Source organism: Rattus norvegicus, chromosome 6 (genome assembly GCF_036323735.1).
Source record: "Rattus norvegicus strain BN/NHsdMcwi chromosome 6, GRCr8, whole genome shotgun sequence".
Lineage (NCBI taxonomy): Eukaryota > Metazoa > Chordata > Mammalia > Rodentia > Muridae > Rattus > Rattus norvegicus.
In genome coordinates this window covers 19,807,258-19,826,267 of record NC_086024.1, presented here as the reverse complement: position 1 = coordinate 19,826,267, position 19,010 = coordinate 19,807,258, and the positions used below count along the sequence as shown (strand labels likewise).

At 46.2% G+C, this 19,010-nt stretch overlaps 1 protein-coding gene and 1 long non-coding RNA gene across 3 annotated transcripts in view; one reads left to right on the top strand and one right to left on the bottom strand.

Moving 5' to 3' along the window:
• Nucleotides 1–10,306: 10,306 nt before the first annotated feature.
• Tmem178a (transmembrane protein 178A) overlaps nt 10,307–19,010 on the top strand; it is a 59,043-nt gene continuing 50,339 nt past the window's right edge. The window contains exon 1 of one of the 2 annotated variants that reach the window (XR_005505533.2): nt 10,307–10,866. Coding sequence is in view for 1 of the 2 variants with exons in the window: in NM_001004282.1 (NP_001004282.1) it covers nt 10,467–10,866 (400 nt within the window). In the remaining variant the exon portion in view is untranslated. The remainder of the gene's footprint in view (nt 10,867–19,010) is intronic. The other variant, NM_001004282.1, reaches the window with a different exon arrangement.
• On the bottom strand, nt 11,462–14,885 carry LOC134479321 (uncharacterized). Its single transcript, XR_010052483.1, has 2 exons — nt 14,499–14,885; nt 11,462–11,844 (listed from the first exon to the last, which is right to left on the bottom strand). It is a non-coding gene; the product is annotated as an uncharacterized LOC134479321 (long non-coding RNA).

The window sequence follows — 19,010 nt, the reverse complement described above, 5'->3', positions numbered from 1 at the left end:
CCCATTGCGGAGATGCCTTGATCTGGTAGTATTTAGTGTCATCGTGCTGCTTTCCTCGGCTTTAAGAGCAATTCCTTCTCCAAATCTCCTTCCACATCCCAGAAATCACAGAGGGCCTTCATCTCAATCCTGGCTCTATTCTAGGTTGATCCCCCAATAACTCTTAGGGATACCATATCTGGCTTACTGTCGCTGCTACCAATTATCACATTTAAAAGTGAGCCCTACAGGGAAGGGAGAGGCAAAGATTAAAACAGAGACTTAAGGAACACCCATTCAGAGCCTGCCCCACATGTGGCCCATACATATACAGCCACCCAATTAGACAAGATGGATGAAGCAAAGAAGTGCAGACTGACAGGAGCCGGATGTAGATCGCTCCTGAGAGACACAGCCAGAAACAGCAAATACAGAGGCGAATGCCAGCAGCAAACCACTGAACTGAGAATAGGTACCCCGTTGAAGGAATCAGAGAAAGGACTGGAAGAGCTTGAAGGGGCTCGAGACCCCAAAAGTACAACAATGCCAAGCAACCAGAGCTTCCAGGGACTAAGCCACTACCTAAAGACTATACATGGACTGACCCTGGACTCTGACCTCATAGGTAGCAATGAATATCCTAGTAAGAGCACCAGTGGAAGGGGAAGCCCTGGGTCCTGCTAAGACTGAACCCCCAGTGAACTAGTCTATGGGGGGAGGGCGGCAATGGGGGGAGGGTTGGGAGGGGAACACCCATAAGGAAGGGGAGGGGGGAGGGGGATGTTTGCCCGGAAACCGGGAAAGGGAATAACACTCGAAATGTATATAAGAAATACTCAAGTTAATAAAAAAAAAAATGATACTGTCAGACAAAGACAATGTAGCACCAAAAAAAAAAAAAAAAAATCTTCCCCATCTCTCCATGTATCCAACTTCTTTATTAAAAAGGGGTGTCAGCTTGAGTTGTTTATTTATTACATACTATGAAAAGACAGTAAAAATAACAGCAAAAATTATAAAATTAACTTTAGATTTAAGTTTCTGGACAAAATTGTGGTTAATTTGAATGAAAATGACTCCTATATGCTCATATGTTTGACTGATTGTCATCCATTTGGTTCAACTGTTTGGGAAGGATTAGGAGGCATGGCCCTATTTGGGGAAGTGTGCACTGGGAACAGGCTTTGAAATTTTAAAAAGTCCACATCATAAAATAAATAACTCTAAAAAAAAAACCAAAAAAAACAAAAGAACAAAAAACAAAACAAAACAAACAAACAAAAAAAACAAAACAAAAAACCTTGCATCATTCCCAGATCCCCAGTCTCTCTCCTCTCTTTGCCTCATGGCTGTGGATCAAGATGTGAGCTCTCAACTACTGCTCCAGTGCCATGCCTGCCTATCTGCTGCCATTCTCGTTGCTATGATAACCATGGAACTCTTTGGAACTCATGGAACCCCAAATCAAATAACTTAATAACTTTTCTTGACTATGGTATCTTATAGCAGCAATATAAAAGTAACTAAGATCAAAACTATTAAAATAAATGAAACTATAACCATCAAAAAAAAAAAGTGAGCCCTATACATCTAGCCTGCGTGGCTCAGGGTCAGGTCCTCTGCCTCTATACTATGGCTCCCAGTTTAGTGTTTTATGGGATTCCTGAGTGTACAAACAAGCGGGTCTCTGATTCTTGTGCCTTCTCTTGGGCTCTTTTCCTTCTGTTGGTCTGTCTTGTCCAACTTTGATGAACATTTTATCTTATATTTATATTTCATTTTGCTATATTAAGAAGTGAATGAATGAAAACCTAGACAATAGGGTAAAGGTTAACAACTGAACTGTCACTTAGACTTGCTGGGAGGGACACACAGAGTGACACCGGATATATCAACCACTCCAGGACAGGGCCCATATTCAGGAGCAGCTGACCAACACATAACTGGACTCCACAATTATTTTTTGTATGTGTACTTTTGTCTGGTTACGGTATGGGTATGGTTCTTACTTTGTTTCCTTGGTTTTGTGAGGCTCTGTTCCACTGAGTTTTGTTTTTTTGAGAAAGAACTTAAAGTTGGGTAGATAAAGAGGGAGAGGGGATCTGGAAGGACAGGCGAGGTCAAGAGTATGATCAAAATATATTGAAATTTAAAAATTATTTTAAATAGTAAGATATGATTAAAGCTAAATTAAAAATGAGCCCTATAAGTATAATTAATGCAGTCATGAATACCATTTTAAATTCTCATTTTATTGGGAGAAAGCAGGGCCAGAATTTTTGAGAAAAGCGGTTACTACAGAAAATTGTTAGCCACCAAGCAAGACTGGAAAAACTAATTATTACCCACAAATTCCAAGGTGAGCCCAGCCAACCAGGCCTCTTTGGGAGAAAAAAATGGACTAATTAAATAATTTTCCCAAACACCCAAAAGTAACCTTTCCTATGTGCGACTAAAGGTCATCAGTTGAAACTTTAGGAATTTCTTTTGGCTAAATGTTGGGGTTTCTAGGAGAGAACCATTTTCTGTGGTGTTGGGATTTCCTCAGGGTTCCTAAAGCATGAGGTGTCTTGGCTGGAAAACACTAAGAGACATCTCCCTCACTGCCAACCCTCTCTCTGACTTGCCACTCACACGATCCAAGGCTCTCCATCACAAGCAGGTTGCCGACACCAAATAAATTAGGCAGATGGAGCTCATATATCAACGCCACCTACGCCGATTCCTTTTTGGCCACTGATGCGTTCCCCTTCTCTCTTCTAATCAGCCTCATAAATCTGACCCTGACAAGGTCCTGCCCATCTCCATCCTGTAGTCGGGGGTGAGATGGTAATTTGTCCCCAGGCTTTCATTCGAGTCTCTCCTTGAGTGACCACCAATGCCATGTGGTACCCACTCATTACAGGGGCTCAGGTGTGACCATGAGGGTCGTGTGCCAAGAGCTGCCAAACAGGTGACTCCTTCCAGGACAGCATGGCTCTCCAAGCACTGTGCACATCAGATGCTCACGCTCCGGTCCACAGTGCTGATGAAATCCTGGCGCGCTGAGCGCTGTGCCGAATAGATCGCACCCTGGGCCAAATAGATCACACCCTGGGCCGAATAGATCGCACCCTGGGCTATTCTTCCGAGCATCCAGTTGTTGATAGTTTTTCACATCCAAGCTAATAAATGCCAGGACTCGCCCGTTTTTTTCCAAGAGATTTATCCAAAACAAGAACTGAAGACAAAAACAGAGCTGTTCAGGGTGTGACTTTGCTCTCCCGAGTGGGGACAAATGCTTATGTGACCCTGTTGCTTTGAGTTTGACTCGACCTTTGTCTCCAGATCTTGGCCAGGAGAATCAGGAACGTTGACCCAGCTCATGCCAGTAGTGGAGTTTATGTTCCTCATTACGTAAGCAGTGGTGCCTTCTGCCTTCTAGGAGATGCGTCTTTCAGTTTGGACTGTGTCTGAATCCTTGCCCTTCTCTCATTCATTCCCTTCTTAAAAGGGAAGGTGGAGAACATATCCCACCCCATCAGAGAAGAAGGAGAGGGGGTGATGGGAGAAAGGATTGTGGAAGGAGTGACCGGGAGTGGGGCAGTGATTTGGATGTAAAGTGAATAAGTAGGTAAGTGAATGAATGAATGAATGAATGAATGAATGAATGAATGGGGAGGGTAGCTTTCTCTCTCTTCTCATACAGGTGCTGTTCAAGGCTGACTCAATGTCCCCGTGTCCTCCGAGAGCTTCTCAATGGTCCAGATACCCATACCGTATGATTTGTGCAGCTGTGGGCAGTCATTTCACACACAGGCCTTTCCAGATCATCCACTCTAAAGAGCTTGGAGGGTGAAAACACCTCCTTGGGCCCAGCAGCTCCTCTCTGCTGCTCGAAAATCTGCATTAGCCCCCCTCTGTGGGCCCATAACAAATAGGCTATTGAAAGAGCACAATGGCCCCTCCTAGTTTGGGTACACATCATCTCACTGACACTACAGGGAATTTATGTATCTGGGGGCTTTAAACCGGGCCTTCATGCTTTCCAAGGGCCCAGTCCTTGGAAGGGTCATGTTCTGAGCACAAGATTATGGCTGGCCAGAGTGAGCAGTCACCAGAGCGTGCTGTTGGAGATGCAGAAGTGATGAGAATGAGCGCGGCCATCGGTTATGTTGAGAGCTTGCTATGTGTCAGCTCCCACTCATTGTCTCTGAGGGCTTGGTCTTTGTCTTCTTTAGAGTCTTCCGGCATCCTCAAGGAGGGTCCCATTCTTACCCCCACTTCACAGACGAGGAACCAGAGGCTCAGAGTCTTCTCTTTCAATGAAGTTCTGTATTTTCCAGGGTCCCCGAGCCTCGACCCCGAACTCCCAACCTCTCAGCTCTTTAAAGCCATACTTCCCTTGAGCAATCTCACTTAGTCCCATGAACTTAACTGTCCGTATGCAATCTGTACCTGTATGTTGATATCACTAAATCTACATCTCTACTCTAAACTCTCCCCACTCCCTCTGCTTGGGAACAAACCCAGGGCCTTGCACACATCAAGAAAACATTCTACCATCAAGGAACAGCCTCAGCCAGGCTGCCTGTCTTAGTTGTAAATTCACACATCCGACTGCCTTTTCCACTGGGCTTGCTAAGTGCTGTCTCAAAGTCAACATGTCCAAAACATTCTTCTGCTTCTCTAAATGCTTTTTTCCTCCGGTCTTCCCCTCAGAGCTCCTGGCAAACTGTTTAGGAACTCACAGCATTGCTGTGAGTCAGACCTCCACTGGTCTCCCTGTTTCAACTCCTGCCTCCTTGGTTCATGTGCTAATGGTATCTACCGTGACTGGGTCATCCCCTCTGACTGGTTGTCCTGCCTGACACTGGCCATCCCCAGGCCCTGGCCAATTTCACATAGCGGTCTGAGTGACATTTACAGACATGAATCAATTCATGCCCTTTCCCTGCTTAAAACTCCTTAAAGATTTTCTTTTGATTCAAGTCCAAGCTCCATGTATGGTTGGACTTGACTAATGCTGCAATGTCATCTTGTTCTTGAGCTATTTCCCATTCCTTCATCCCTCATCAACTATGCTCTATCCACGGCACTCATTTTCAGTTCCTTCATGATACAAAGTTCTGTCCTTCCTTGGGGCCTTCGTGCTTGGAAGGCCCTCTCCCTGGCCTATAGGAACTCTGCAAATAGTGTTGAATCAATGGAGATGATAGGTTGTCTCTTTTATTTGAATGTAAATAGCAACATGGACATGTGTAACTAATAAATTATCTAGCCATTTGCATCTATGACATCTACATTAGATGTTTTTACTATTACAGGCACAGGGGAGGGAAGAGAGTGGAAGGATAGGATGGCCCTGCAAGGTAGACGTTTATAGCCTGGTCGCTCATATTTATGTATCTGAGAAGGTGGGTGACCGCTTGCCTTGCAGAGCATGGTTAGAGAGCACTGAGTCTCTGTTAGGCAGGCTGTTTTGGCCTAAGCACCCATGTGGATTCCCCAGGTCCTGGGTTCTTTGTACAGATACAGCTGTGATAGAAGGTTTATGTCTGAGAAAATGGGTAGACATTTGGCAAGTCTGGCCCTTTTGTCCAGCAGGGCAGCCTCACAGATGGTTGTGAATCGGAGGCTTTGGACATCTTAGATACATCCAATTCACTTTAGTTGTGGAATATGGCCCAAGAGCATAGAATCGAACCCTAGTATCTGCAAACACAGACAAGGTGGGGGGGGGTGCAGTTAGGTATGACAATTAGCCAGCCGCCATCTGCCAACACATCACACTTTGAGTTGGACTTAACATGGTTATGGGTTTCTTTGAACATTTCCCCCCTACCATATGTGCTTAAAGGATCCAAAAAGGAATCAGCTTAATCCAGGAATGTGTAAAAAGAATGGTGACATTCTGTGCTGTGTCAGTGAGATGAGAAACGTATCAGCCACCATCTATTTCAGGGCTTTTGTGGTATTTTGTGGTTTCAGGCATCTAGTCTGTGACAAAATGGCACTGTCAGGATGATTTGCCACATGTGTGGGATCCAGGAGAGAACCATGGTGTGGGTGCTGCCTCTAAAATATACCTCTGGGTTTGCCCTGGACTTAGCTGACAGAAGAAATGACTTCCTTTCATCCAAGGGCCTGAGATGGTGCTGCCGCCACGTTTTTCAGAGTGGAAACTTCTGTGTCTGGACTAGGTTTTTCTCTTGGATGTTGTTTGTGACCCCGTGATGTCATTTGCCCAAGCTTCTCATTGCTCCTTACATTTCTGTTTCCCTCCTCTAGCAACCTAAAGCTTCCTGAGGGCATGCATGGGCCACGTTTCCCTCATGTTGGCAGAAGCCAGTGAGACCTAGCACCAAGACTTACATTGGAAGTGCTTAATATATCTTGAGTTAAAATAACACTGCTTCCAGAGAAAAACTTAGAGAACATACCCCAAGTATTTTTAGAAACGACATATTGTAGATCAAAAACATAATTGACTACATCCTTACATTAAGTACTGGAAAAAAAATGTGTGATATTACCAGGAAAAAGAAAGCCTCGCTTTTCATGAGTTGGTTCCTAGTTTTGGTTAAATGACATGGGCTTGATCCAAGTTCAAAATAAGGAAGGGTGGTACTTGGAATCTTGGCACTATAGCAGAAAGGCAAAGGTCTCTTAGAATATTTATGACCAGCAATGTTAGCTTAGCATTGACGTGTCAATAAATCATTGTCATAGTGCCATAGCTCTGGGATACATGGAGGGGTGTGTGTGTGCGTGTGTGTGTGTGTGTGTGTGTGTGTGTGTGTGTGTGTGTGTGATCTTTTTATAAGGAAATATTTGTGCAAAGAACTTCTGACTCTAATGATAAATACAATCAAAGTTTGGCAATCAGATATTATGGCAAATGTGTTTAAGGAAGGCAAAAAGTGTTGTTTTCTAATATTTCAAGATGGCCAATATAACAGTTGGGGCGTTTAAATGCTTTGGGAATGATGACTGTAGGAAGAGCTTGTCCTAAATCCTAGGGACAAAGAACACCGATATGCCAATCCGCAGGTGAGGTGCTAGAGACACAGCAATGGCTACTGGAGAAGACCCAGGAGGGTGGACACAAATGACACTTCAAAGGAAAAAGCTGCATAATTTGGAAAATTCTGAAACACCGAATTTGAGGGGCTTATACGGATTATCAACAGGAGAGGAAAAGAGAGCGGGGGCAGGGCAGCTACAATGTAGGGAAGGACAAACTTGACATTTAGACATGCTGTTCAATACAGCGGAGTTCCCAGGCGGAAATTCTCCGGATTTCTCCCTGTCCCCTTCAATACAGGGGCATTTGGTCTGGAGATAGCAAAGACAAATTTTAGACGAATGTATTAAGCAACGTTTGAAAATGTTGAGGTCCCAGCCTGCTGATGCTGGGCCATGTAAGAAGCCATTAGAGCAGCCCGACTAGATGACAGAAAGACTCGGAAAAATATTTGTTTTACAATGTCCATAAACACTGAAATTTCCAAATCTACTAGATGGACATAAAAATGGAAGAGTTATAACCTGAGTGGGATGCTAATATCACTGATATCATTTCCTTGGCCAAACTGAATCTGTCCTTGGAGAACTAACTCAAATGTCTGTCCACAGCCCTCCTGACTCCCGCTCCCCAGGCAGTGGGTCATTTTACCGTTCACCTTCCCACAACACTGTTTACATTTCTGTCACAGCCCTCGCCTCTAGTTCTGTGCATGTTTTTCCCCCTTGCCACCGGGTGGGAAACAACATGTAGATGGGAAGTGTTTTCCCATCTCCGCATTCCTCACTTCTCAGCCAGCAGTGCTTGGTGGGTGACAATTCATCACTGACGATCTCCAGCCAAGGGGATGCTGAAAGCGTGGACGAAGCGGTGTGCTATCGCTGTAGCGAGGCCCGTATACACATCCCATGTCACTTTTCTCCAACGCAGATAACGCAGAACCAGCAGAGGCAGTACTCTCATTACACACTGCTGGCCCGTATTTGTAATGTGCGACATTTTTTATGAAATACTGTCAAAGGCAATCCATCACCGAGTAACCTTTAGATTATATGCTGAGGTTGGTTTTAAACAGGGACGTAAATGAACTCCAAGGATGATGCTGGCTTCTAAGGAGGGAGTGATCAAAGAGTTCCACAGGGGCAGAACCCCATGTTCTTCTATACGCAGGATAGTCACATGGCAGTGACTGAAGGGGGTTTCTGCTGTCTGTTTTTACTTGGGGACAGGGTGATTGAGATGATAATCATGTGACTATGAAATGTGGCTGACTATTTGTGTCCTGCAGTACATCAGGTGAGGACATGGCAAAGGAATGAAGACAACTAAAGGGCAGGCAATCTTTGACACGCTCCAGGTTTGTAATAACTATCTTGAGAGAGATATATTTGCACATTTATATATACATTCATATATATATACATTCACACACACATAAATATATATATATATATATATATATATATATATATATATATGACACAGGGCACCCTAAGTTAATTTCAGATGCCAATTGGACTCACAGTTCAAGGGGCTCTGTAGATCTGGAAAGGTCTACAATCTTATACATATTATAGAATATAAATAAAAGAAACCTTCTAAGTCCCATCACTTCTGTGTAAATCCTGAGTGAAGCTGCCTCTGCTGGGTTTAGTGCTTCCTGTTAAGGCAAGGCTGATTGTGAGAAGAACACTAAAATTGTAATTCTTTGTCTTCCTTAATTAGACCCAGAGCTCACCACAGTTCTTGCTGCAGCTGTGAGAAAATCCAAGCAATAATTCACATTGTCAGGTCAGCAGAAACAGACACAGGGGTCTGATGTGACCAAGATCTGCTTAAGGGATCTTTCTGTGGATTGAATAGCTCAGAAGAGGTACATACTCTTCCACAGAGAAAAAAAAAATCCCCAAAGATGTTGAGCACAAGCAGCAATGAAAATGGATGGCAGTGGCATCTCATGCCACCTTTCCAGATGCCATTCCGTAGGAGGCAGATAAAGCACCTCGATACCAATTGACGTGGGGCGCTAATTAATAAGTCCCATTAAATCACGGAGTAATGACATTTAGCATCTAATGAATGCCTCATAATCTCTTGAATCATTAATATTTCATAGCGTCAGAGCATAAGGATAGCCGTTCGAGGCTGGTACAGCATGGTTTTCTGCCTCTGACGTGGCCCCAAGGGTGTAGGTGGGTCCCTTGCCATGCAGAATATATGTGCACATCGTTCACTCCGTACCTTGGACCTAAGGATTCCTCTTTTAGAAAGATCATGCCTGCCATTTTTGGAGTGAACATCTGTGACTTCAGAAAGCCCCGGGAGAGCAGAAAGTCTCAGATGTTGACTGGTGTAGAGCACTGGTTTGTTGTTGACCCTCGATGACCACCAGAGAAACTGGCACAGGAGAAAATCGTTAGTTTGATTTATCACTGGAGGGAGGGCTTGCCTTATTCAAAGGCAATAATCACTTGGTAGAGCAGGTGCCACTGCAAGGCCATATTGATCCAGGAGGCCAGTCAGTCACTCAGGCGTGGAGATAGCTCAAGAAAAAGAAGTCTATCTCGGAGCAGGCAGAAATGAAGTGGGCCGCTATTATCTCTGACTGTGGCTCTGTGGCCTCAGGGGCACTGGGCATCTTCTTGCAGAGGAAGGGCTGGAGCAGAGAAAAGGGTTCCAGGCTGCCGCGAGCAAAGTGAGAGGGGAAGGTCTGTCTACAGAGCTGGCTGCCAAGGTCTCTGAGACTGGATTCTTCAGAAGTCTAGAAGAGAGGCTGGCTGTTCTAGATCAAGAGTCTGAATACTCAAAACCGCCCACGTTCAAGGATGAGATTTGCTCCGGGGGCAAAACAGACAGTGATCAAAATCGACTTGGACAAGAGGCAAGATCCAGCGTGATGTTGGTGGATGTCTTGTAAGGTCGTGGGAGGGACAGAGGACCGGAGGCGGTGTGCGCAGGGGCAGGTGGCAAGAGGGTTGGAATCTAAGGCAGGTATATAAAGGCAGAAGGAGCCAGGGACGCAAAGGCCCGCGGGAGTGGGGGAAAGAGCGTCTGGAAGAGTTGAAGAAAAGTAAAGAGAAAGTAGGGACTGGGTTAAGAGGAGAAAGGACGGGAGAGAGAGCAAAGGGAGGACGGAGAGCAGAAGTGAAGAAAGGGAGAGGGGGCTGGAGAGAGGGGGCTGACCGCGGGAGCTGGAAGCAGGGAGAAGGACGAGGGGCGTGATCGGCCCGGGTAGGGGGTGGGTTGTGGAGAGTGTGGCTAAGGGGGAGGGCCGCGGGAAAGTAAGAGCGCCGCGGGAGGGCGCGGGGCCGGGCGGGAGGAGGCTCCCGCGGGGGAGTGAGGCGGGCGGGCGGCTGTGGGAGGGAGAGTGCGGGGCAGGTGGCGGGGAGGGAGGGCGCTCGGCGGAGCGCCGAGGCCAAGTGCATTGTGTCTGGCGGCGGCGGCGAGCCCACCGGCGGCTGCTGCTGCTGGCCGGGAAGCCATGGAGCCACGGGCGCTCGTCACGGCGCTAAGCCTCGGCCTCAGCCTTTGCTCCCTGGGGCTGCTCGTCACGGCCATCTTCACCGATCACTGGTACGAGACCGACCCCCGGCGCCACAAGGAGAGCTGCGAGCGCAGCCGCGCGGGCGCCGACCCCCCGGATCAGAAGAACCGCCTGATGCCGCTGTCGCACCTGCCGCTGCGGGACTCGCCTCCCTTGGGGCGCCGGCTGCTCCCCGGCGGCCCTGGGCGCTCTGACCCGGAGTCCTGGCGCTCGCTGCTGGGGCTCGGTGGGTTGGACGCCGAGTGTGGCCGGCCGCTGTTCGCCACCTACTCCGGCCTCTGGAGGAAGTGCTACTTCCTGGGCATCGACCGGGACATCGACACCCTCATCCTGAAAGGTGAGCGGCGAGCGCGCCCCGCGTCCCTGCGTCCGCGCGCGGAGCACAGTCCGGGCATCCCAGGGGCGCGCTGGTCCCCGCGGTTGCCTCTCCAGTTGCTGCGCTCCGTTGCCCCGCTCATTTTTCACCCTTCCAGGCTGCTTCCCTGCTTTCCTTTTCCAGCTACTCTTCTCTCTCCCGTTCCTTGCTGCTTCATCCTACCTATCCTTCTTTTACCATTTTCCTGGACTCTGTTTTACCCCTCACCGCTGTCTCTCTTTCCCTTGACTCTCCTCTGGTCCTTCTCCGCCCGTGCACCTGGCTGACTGGGGATGTATATGTGAATTTTCTTGACCCTGTTCCCAGGGAGGGTGACAGCCCAAAGACTGATCTTTCTCAACTAGGTTTCCTCCCTCAAGTTGCATTTTCCTTTGAGGCATGCCCTCTGGAAGAGATGAGGTATAAACCCTAGGACGAGGGAGGAGGGCTTTCTCGTGGATTGAGCTGGGTGATGTATGTGGGCATCCCAGCCTGGAGGATTCATGGGGAGCGAAGGTCTGTCCCCCAAACACTCCCAAGTTCAGGGTCTGTTTGAATTGGACTTTGCATTCCCTAATTCATTAATAAAAGCAGCTAAGACACCTGCTTTATTCATTATTCAACATTCCCGATGACCACCCTCCTCAGGGTCAAAGTAGCTAAGGAGAGCCAAGGGCCAAGTCCTTGAAAGTAGACTTGGGCTGGGAGACTCTACCTGTCACACTCTTATGGTTGTGACACTCTGTAGGCTGTCCTTATTGTTGGTTTTTGGGCTTTGTGTTGGTGTAGCATCACTTTGCTCTTCTGGAATCTATGCAACACCCATCTTCTGTATGTAATCAGGTAGTTTGAATTTTTTTTTTTTTTGCAATCCCATGCATGTAAAAATATTCAATGTGACAGTCCTCTTCTGTAGCGCTTCCTTTAACTTCTAAAGCTCAAACCTCCACAGAATGTCCCCTGAAAGAAAAACAAATAAACAAACTTCTTTTCCTTGGACTCACTGTTCCCCCAAAAGGAAGTCAGAGGTCAGCCCGTCTGAAAATATTTAGAATCAAGTGAGCAGATGTGCACTGAATTACAGCTCGCCGTGAAACTACCGAGAAAGGAGGGGGTTAATAACGTGCTGGCCTTCCCCATCTTGTTGGTTGGCATAGTCTTCATTTCTCAAACATGTCAATTTCCTCCTTCCCATGGCTAGCCCAGCTGGGGACTGCCATCCAAATCTGTCTGTATATGGAAGGGCTCCAGCAATTCGGAGGGCAGTCGGATACAGTAATCTTCCTTTGGGAAGCAAACCCTTTTCTTTTCTGTTCCAACTTGCATCCAAATCTGATTTCTCCTCATGAAGACACTGCATAATTAATCCTGATAGTAGCGTGCTACATGGATAAACTGTAAGAGCTGGCTGTGGAGGCTCGGTTATGGAGTGCTCATTCAGACGAGGCAATTTTGAAAGTAAGCAGTTCAGTTTGTCTTTGGAAATGGCAGAATTGCATTTTCCACACACACACACACACACACACACACACACACACACACACACACTCCTCTGTGCATAGATTATATCACTGCATACAATTTGGATAGTGTGATGTTTGAAACAGCAGAGCAGAGTCTGGCCCACAGCAGGAGAACTCACTCCCACAGGGATCCTCCAGGATCCTTATGGAATTATGCTGGCTAGCTGAGGTACCCAGCTCCTAGAGTGTCCAGAATCAAGTGATCTTAGGAGATTAAGAATGTTATCAGAGGTCAGTGAATCCAATCTTTCAACCCTCTGTTCTAACCCTGCTACGATTTCTGACAGATGGCTGCCCAGTACAGTACCCGCACAACAGAACTCATATACTAATTAGATGGCTTACATTGTTCTGGTCATGAATGCATCTTTTAGATGAAAAAAAAAATTACCTCACATTGATAGTTGCTAGCTAATTCTTTGTGGAGAACACTGGGGCTTTCTGGCCTGTCAGAAAAATAGGGGGTCCCATACTGCGCCTGTTACTAAACCCCAGCGTATTTTCTCCCACAATCGTTCGACTCATTTGGCCTTTGGTTTGGTTGTCTCTGTCTATGAAGGCTGACTGTGCTTTGGGGAACTTGCTAGATCTGAGATGTATTGTTGTTTTAATAACAGCCATGTGAATTTGGAATCCTGGGAAGTTAATGAGCTGATAATGTTAGGAATGAGATGCTCAGGGCAAAGCAGGACACCAGTCATTACAGGGTCACAGTTTGTTGTTGGGGGAAGGGGAAGGCCGGAAGAGCCTCTAGTTCTTCTAGCAGCAGTTTGCTGCTAACCCACGTTAGGCTGGAGGAAACTAACTTCCTACTTCTGGTAACTTCTGGGTCTGCTTCACCTCTGGGGAAAGACAGGGACATGGAAGTTTCATTAAAATTCCGATTCTGTGAATAATATGGAAAAGCAAAATCATCCAGATTTACCTGCCTCCAGCAGATGGTTCGGGCATCCATATTAGGAAACCTTGTTTAGCATTGTTTTGGCACCTGACATCAGATGGCTGTGGTCTGACTTTCCTAGCATAAACCACTAGGAACCATCCTCACGCGCACCTCAAACATCCCTTTACCCAGAGCCTCGAGGTCTACTTCCTACTTTCCTCTCTGAACTGCCTTGGGGGTCTTATAATCATTTAGAAATTTTAATTATTGATAAGTCGACTCAGATGGGAGACCAGATAGGGGTCAGAATGTGGCTTACAAACTTTCTGGTATGCCTAGTGAACTTTTGAGACAGGAATAAGTCAAGCTTTTAAACCTGTGGACACAGAGGACAGAGGTGGGATGCTGATGAAAGTCGCAGAGAGGCAGCATAGAAATGTTCTCCCACCATAAATGTTAGTATATCCCATTCCTGGAGACTCTAAGCATTTCTCATGATTAAGAGATAAAAGCACACAAGACAGATTGGTTTGGAAATGATGTGTGTAGACTCTATAGTATTAATCTACCCAAGAGAAATCACGACCAGGAAAGCATCTGTCTTAATGATACAGAGATTTGGGAGAAAAATCAAATTGTGGAGGGTTTTATTGGTTTTTGTTTTGTTTTTATGACTCTAGTTCACATTTATCTAGTTCACTCTTTAGCCAGTTTAGGCTGGACCTCCAAGTAGAACCTTCAACAAGAATGATTGGTTTCTTTTCCTCTTTTCTTGTTTCCCTCTCCTCTCCCTACCTCCCTCCCTTCCTTCTGGATATGAGGTCGAGTACATCCCAGATTGGCCACCAACTCACTAAGTGGTAGATGATGACCTTGAAGTTCCACCTTGAATCTTTCAGGCTTCCTCTCCCAGACGCTGGGATTACACATGTGCTGGGGATCAAATCCAGGGCATGCTAGACAAGGGCATGCTCGCTAAACTCTAGCCCATGGCTGAGGCAAAGTCATTGGTAAGCATTTTAAGGACTGGGACTATAAGCCTGTGCTGCCTTTCCAGGCCACAGTGAGCTATTCCCCAACAGTTTGAACACAGTGTTTCTCTGGCATCAAGCTCTCCCTGAACCGTCTCTGTCTCACCATCGTGCTCACTTGGTATGTTAATCAATCTTTTCTTGCTGTGACAAAATTCCCCGAGAAAACCAACTTACTTTTGGAGCATGTTTTAGGCTCATAATTTGTTGCGGTAAAAATTAAAATGGATCGGCGGCTACCGGTCCCCACGAGGCGGAATCCACTCACTCCGGCTGCTCCTCTGCCAAGAGGTCCACATGCCGCCCTCTCCTGGCTGTCTCCCTTTTAGCCATCCTCTCTGTTACCACGCCTGCGCGCGCACACGCACGCACGCACGCACGCACGCACGCACGCACGCACGCACGCACGCACGCACGCACACCTCACATACATCTCATTCTCCGGGCCCTTCGAGTTCCCACTCTGAGCGGGCAACAGAACCAGATCCGCACAGTCCAACTGCCTCTCAGCCATTTCTTTCACACACTGTCCTCTTTAGCCCGGTAAAATCAAAGTCCCAGAAACTTGTAATTTAGCAATTAGATTTACATGCTAAATTCTCAATCCACAATTCATCCACCCAAAAAAATTCACTGCCAATTGATAAAGATATAAACCTCCCGCCTAGACAAGATAAAAATCGATCTGGTTCACCTAAATCTGGACCATCCCCCTCCACAGACTCCATCTTGATCTCCTTCGCTCCTCTTCCCTCCTTCCTAGACTTTTCCCCACCTACCCTCTTCTTCTCATCCAATGACAGGCTCCGCCTTATCCTGGACCCGCCTTACTGCTTAATGACATCATCCTACAGTGATGGCTGGCTAGTTTTGTTGCATTTAGTAACTGAGGGAAGCAGAAACACCGTGCTGGAAAGCTGCTTACCTCTTGCGGGCCAGGAAGCAGAGAGTAAGAGGAGGACCTGGGAAGGGTACAACCTTTCGAAGCATACGAGAGTACACCCTGGTTCACCAATTCCTCCAGCTTCCCCGAAATAACACCATTAAGTTTTGAATCTGTCAGTGATCCAGTCAGTTCCCTTGATGTGCGTCTCTGAACATTAAGTCCATGGATTTACTCTAGCAGGAGAGGGCAGGATTCACGTTGAAATATAATTCCAGGGTAACAGGAAATCTTATAAAATACTTAAAAAAATAGTCTGCACTATACTTTTTTAATTTACTTTCCAGTTCAGTGAAAAACAAAGCTTATGTGTGGAAGGTACAATTAGAAGATCTCGGGACATATTGAGGGTTCTTTTGTGTCTCGTTGTAAGTTACTTTTTCTGCGTGTTCTTGTGGTTCTGGCTTTTTAAAAAGATCATTTTATGTGTATGGCTGTTTTTCCTGCATATATGTCTGTGTACAATGTGCATAGCTGAGGGGAGGGGGACAGAAGAGGGATTGGATCCCCTGAAACTGGAGTTACTGATGGTATGGGCCATTAGATAGGTGCTGGGAGGAACCCTGGCTCTCTGGAAAAGCAGCCAGTGCTCTTAACTATTGAGCTGCCTCTCCAGCTGGCCACTGCTTGTTTTGGCTCTGAGAAAGCAGAAAGCTTTCTCGGTCAAAGGATGAGCTCTGAGAATATGCAAATGAGTCACTTCTGCCTAACCAATGAGAGGTGTGGAATAGTTGGGCAAGCCAAGTAAGCACTTCAACAGAATGGACTTAACGCCCTGGGCTTCAGGCTCCTATGAGCTGCTGGGAATGCAGGAGGTTTGAAAGAAGCCCTATTGTCTAAAAGTCAAAGAAAGCCTAGGCCAGTGGACTTGTCGTGGTCTCTGTAAGGTCTCAGAAAATAGAAACTGACCTAAAGATAGATGCTACATTCATTCAGTCATTATCCATTTATTTACTCAAGAAATAGATCGTGAAGTGTCAGGCATCGTCTTGACGTAGAAGACACACTGAGAGTTGCACAGAGTGGACAAATCCCTTCCTCCTTAAGGGTGCATTTCAAGGAGCAGAGTTTGTATTTTCTAGTGGATTACACAGAAGCTACTCATAGTAGGTGGGGGAAGATTACTTGATGGGAGTGGAGAGCACTTTGGGAGAGCTGATGGAACTAGTAAGGAAATGACAGAGAAGGCAGCGCAGTGTGATGGAGTGTCAAGCCCTGTGGGGACTCGCTGACATCCTGTCCAAGTGCAGTAGTTACGAGCTAGAAGCACAATGGAAGGCGGGCCCTTCGGAAACGTTTCCCCTGCTTGCGTTCAGTGCTTGGTAGCCTTCACTTTAGTAAATAAATATTGGTGAGACCCGTGGCTGCGTCCTACAGAACTTCGGGGAAATCAGGTGTGAATTGGAAATGGCCGCTGGACTCTATAGGAAGTCCTAGCTATTTGATTAACTTTGATGTAAAATTGTTTTCATTACAAGTTCTTATTAAGAGCAATTAGCTTTACTTTTCAACTCTATGCCCTTTGAACGTGCAAATCAAATTTTAGTCCTGCATTCTGCCTACAATAAACAAAATGAAACTTAGTGTTTTGCTTTTACGAAATGAAAAATGACGGGATTTCAGAGATGTGAAGACTATGACTCTCATGTGTGTAACATTAACTTGTGAAAGTCAATGGGGATCGAACTGAGACCTGAAGTAGAAATACATCCTAATGGTCTCTGAAGCGGTCTAATGAGGTAAACAGAGATATCAAAGACACTGAGTGGTACATAAATACCCTGTCATTTTGCTCTCTGTATGAAAAGGAGAGAGAGAGAGAGAGAGAGAGAGAGAGAGAGAGAGAGAAGAGAGAGAGAGAGAGAGAGAAGAGAGAGAGAGAGAGAGAGAAGAGAGAGAGAGAGAGAGAGAGAGAGAGAGAGAGAGAGAGAGAAAGATCTAGAAGGAATTTACTGGGCCCGTTCTGCTTTGTGCTAATGATTGATCTGTTCCTCCTGTTGCTTATTCTCAACAAAATTAATAGTCTGTACAGGACCCACCAAGTTCTACCTGACACAGGAATAGATTGATGATTTTCTACAGCTCATTTGTAGACCAAAGCATCATCTGCGTGGGAATAATTATCTACCAAGGGCAGATCTATCTAGGGAAGCAAAAGGCCAGCATTCTTTCTCCTTGGACCAGGAGGGTGCAGATTGTTGCCGACCTTGCCTTACACAGCTGGCACGGTGATGCCTTCATTTTAGGGAGTCTACAGCTGTGATTAAGAGTGGTCAAGAGCACCTGCCTCTCTTTCAGAGGACTCGAGTTCCTTTTCCAACCAGATTGCTTGCAGCCTTGTTTATCTACAACTTCAAAGACACTGATATCCTCTTCTGGCTTCATCCGTGTTGTGTGTGTGTGTGTGTGTGTGTGTGTGTGTGTGTGTGTGTGTGTGTCCAGTTTCAGGGGTTCCATTACCCTCTGGCCTCTGAAGCCACCTGTCTATACTAATGTATATGGTGCATATAAACTCTTACACACACACACACACACACACACACACACACACACACACACACACACAATCTTAAAAAGATTTCCTTTGTGTCTCCAGACAAGTGGTATCTGGGATGTTTTTGAGAATGCATTACTCGGATGCTCATATAGACGTAATTTTTCTTATTCATTTAAAATTGTGGGCAGGGGCTGTGTTAGTACGGGAACCATGAAGCAAAGGCCAAAGCAACCTTTGAGGGGGGATAGTATTAAAATGGTATAAATAGACATTTTGCTTGAGCACCCAATGCCTCCCCCCACACACTCAACCTTGCTTCTCTTGATGCTCATTACTTAGGCTGCGCCCTTCTGGGCAGAGGAAGGAGAGGTTTGCTCATCGTGGCTGAATGTGTGCCTGCTCTCTCCAGTGTTCCGTTATACCACACACATTTGTCTTGTGCAGAGGAGAGGAGACGCATTTTATTTCCACATCAATTCTGACACTAGGCACAGTATTAAATGAGCCCTTTTGATTAAACAACTGCTACTTCATCCTGCCCAACTCCTAATGACTAGATTTGTAGTTTCAACTTGTCCCATGGCGTGTGGAGGCGAGTGTGATATTCCGTTTGAACACATTCTGTCACCAACGCTCATGAAGGTTGTCTGGAGCAGGAATTAAGTTCTTGCTACTCTGTCATCAAAGGAAGCGACTAGTTCCCTTCTCCCCTGTTGGTACATCGGCAATGTCTTCGAAACGTCATTTAGAAATGCGAGAGTCAACGGTGCTGTAAGTGGCTTGTGATCGAACTTTCCAGAACCACTGACATTTTCATTTTCTATGTCCTGTGGATAACATTTAGCAATGGCCTTGAGGGGGAAAATGGAAAGTTTATTTTTTGCCATGTCATAGAAAGTTCACATTCAATTATACCCGAGTTGCTGTGTTGTTTTTTTTTTTTTTCTCCCCCTTAGCTACTGATTTTTCTTCTTCAAAGCTTGGAGAAAGCCCTCCAACCCCATCAGCAGACTGCTCATAATTGCCAGTGTTCTTGATGGCTGTTCTGTTGGAGGAGCATCTGGGGTCACAAAGACTGCCTGTGTCATTGCTAATCATGAGGTCCAAGGACAGGGAACATCGGTGGGATGGGGGAAGGTCTCAGGGTTTTCCCGACACGACCATTGCATCACTGTGAGCACCCACAGTGCCCCGGACTCCAGCTCATCAGCCTGTAATGACCGACTGTCACAACCTCATCACACATTGC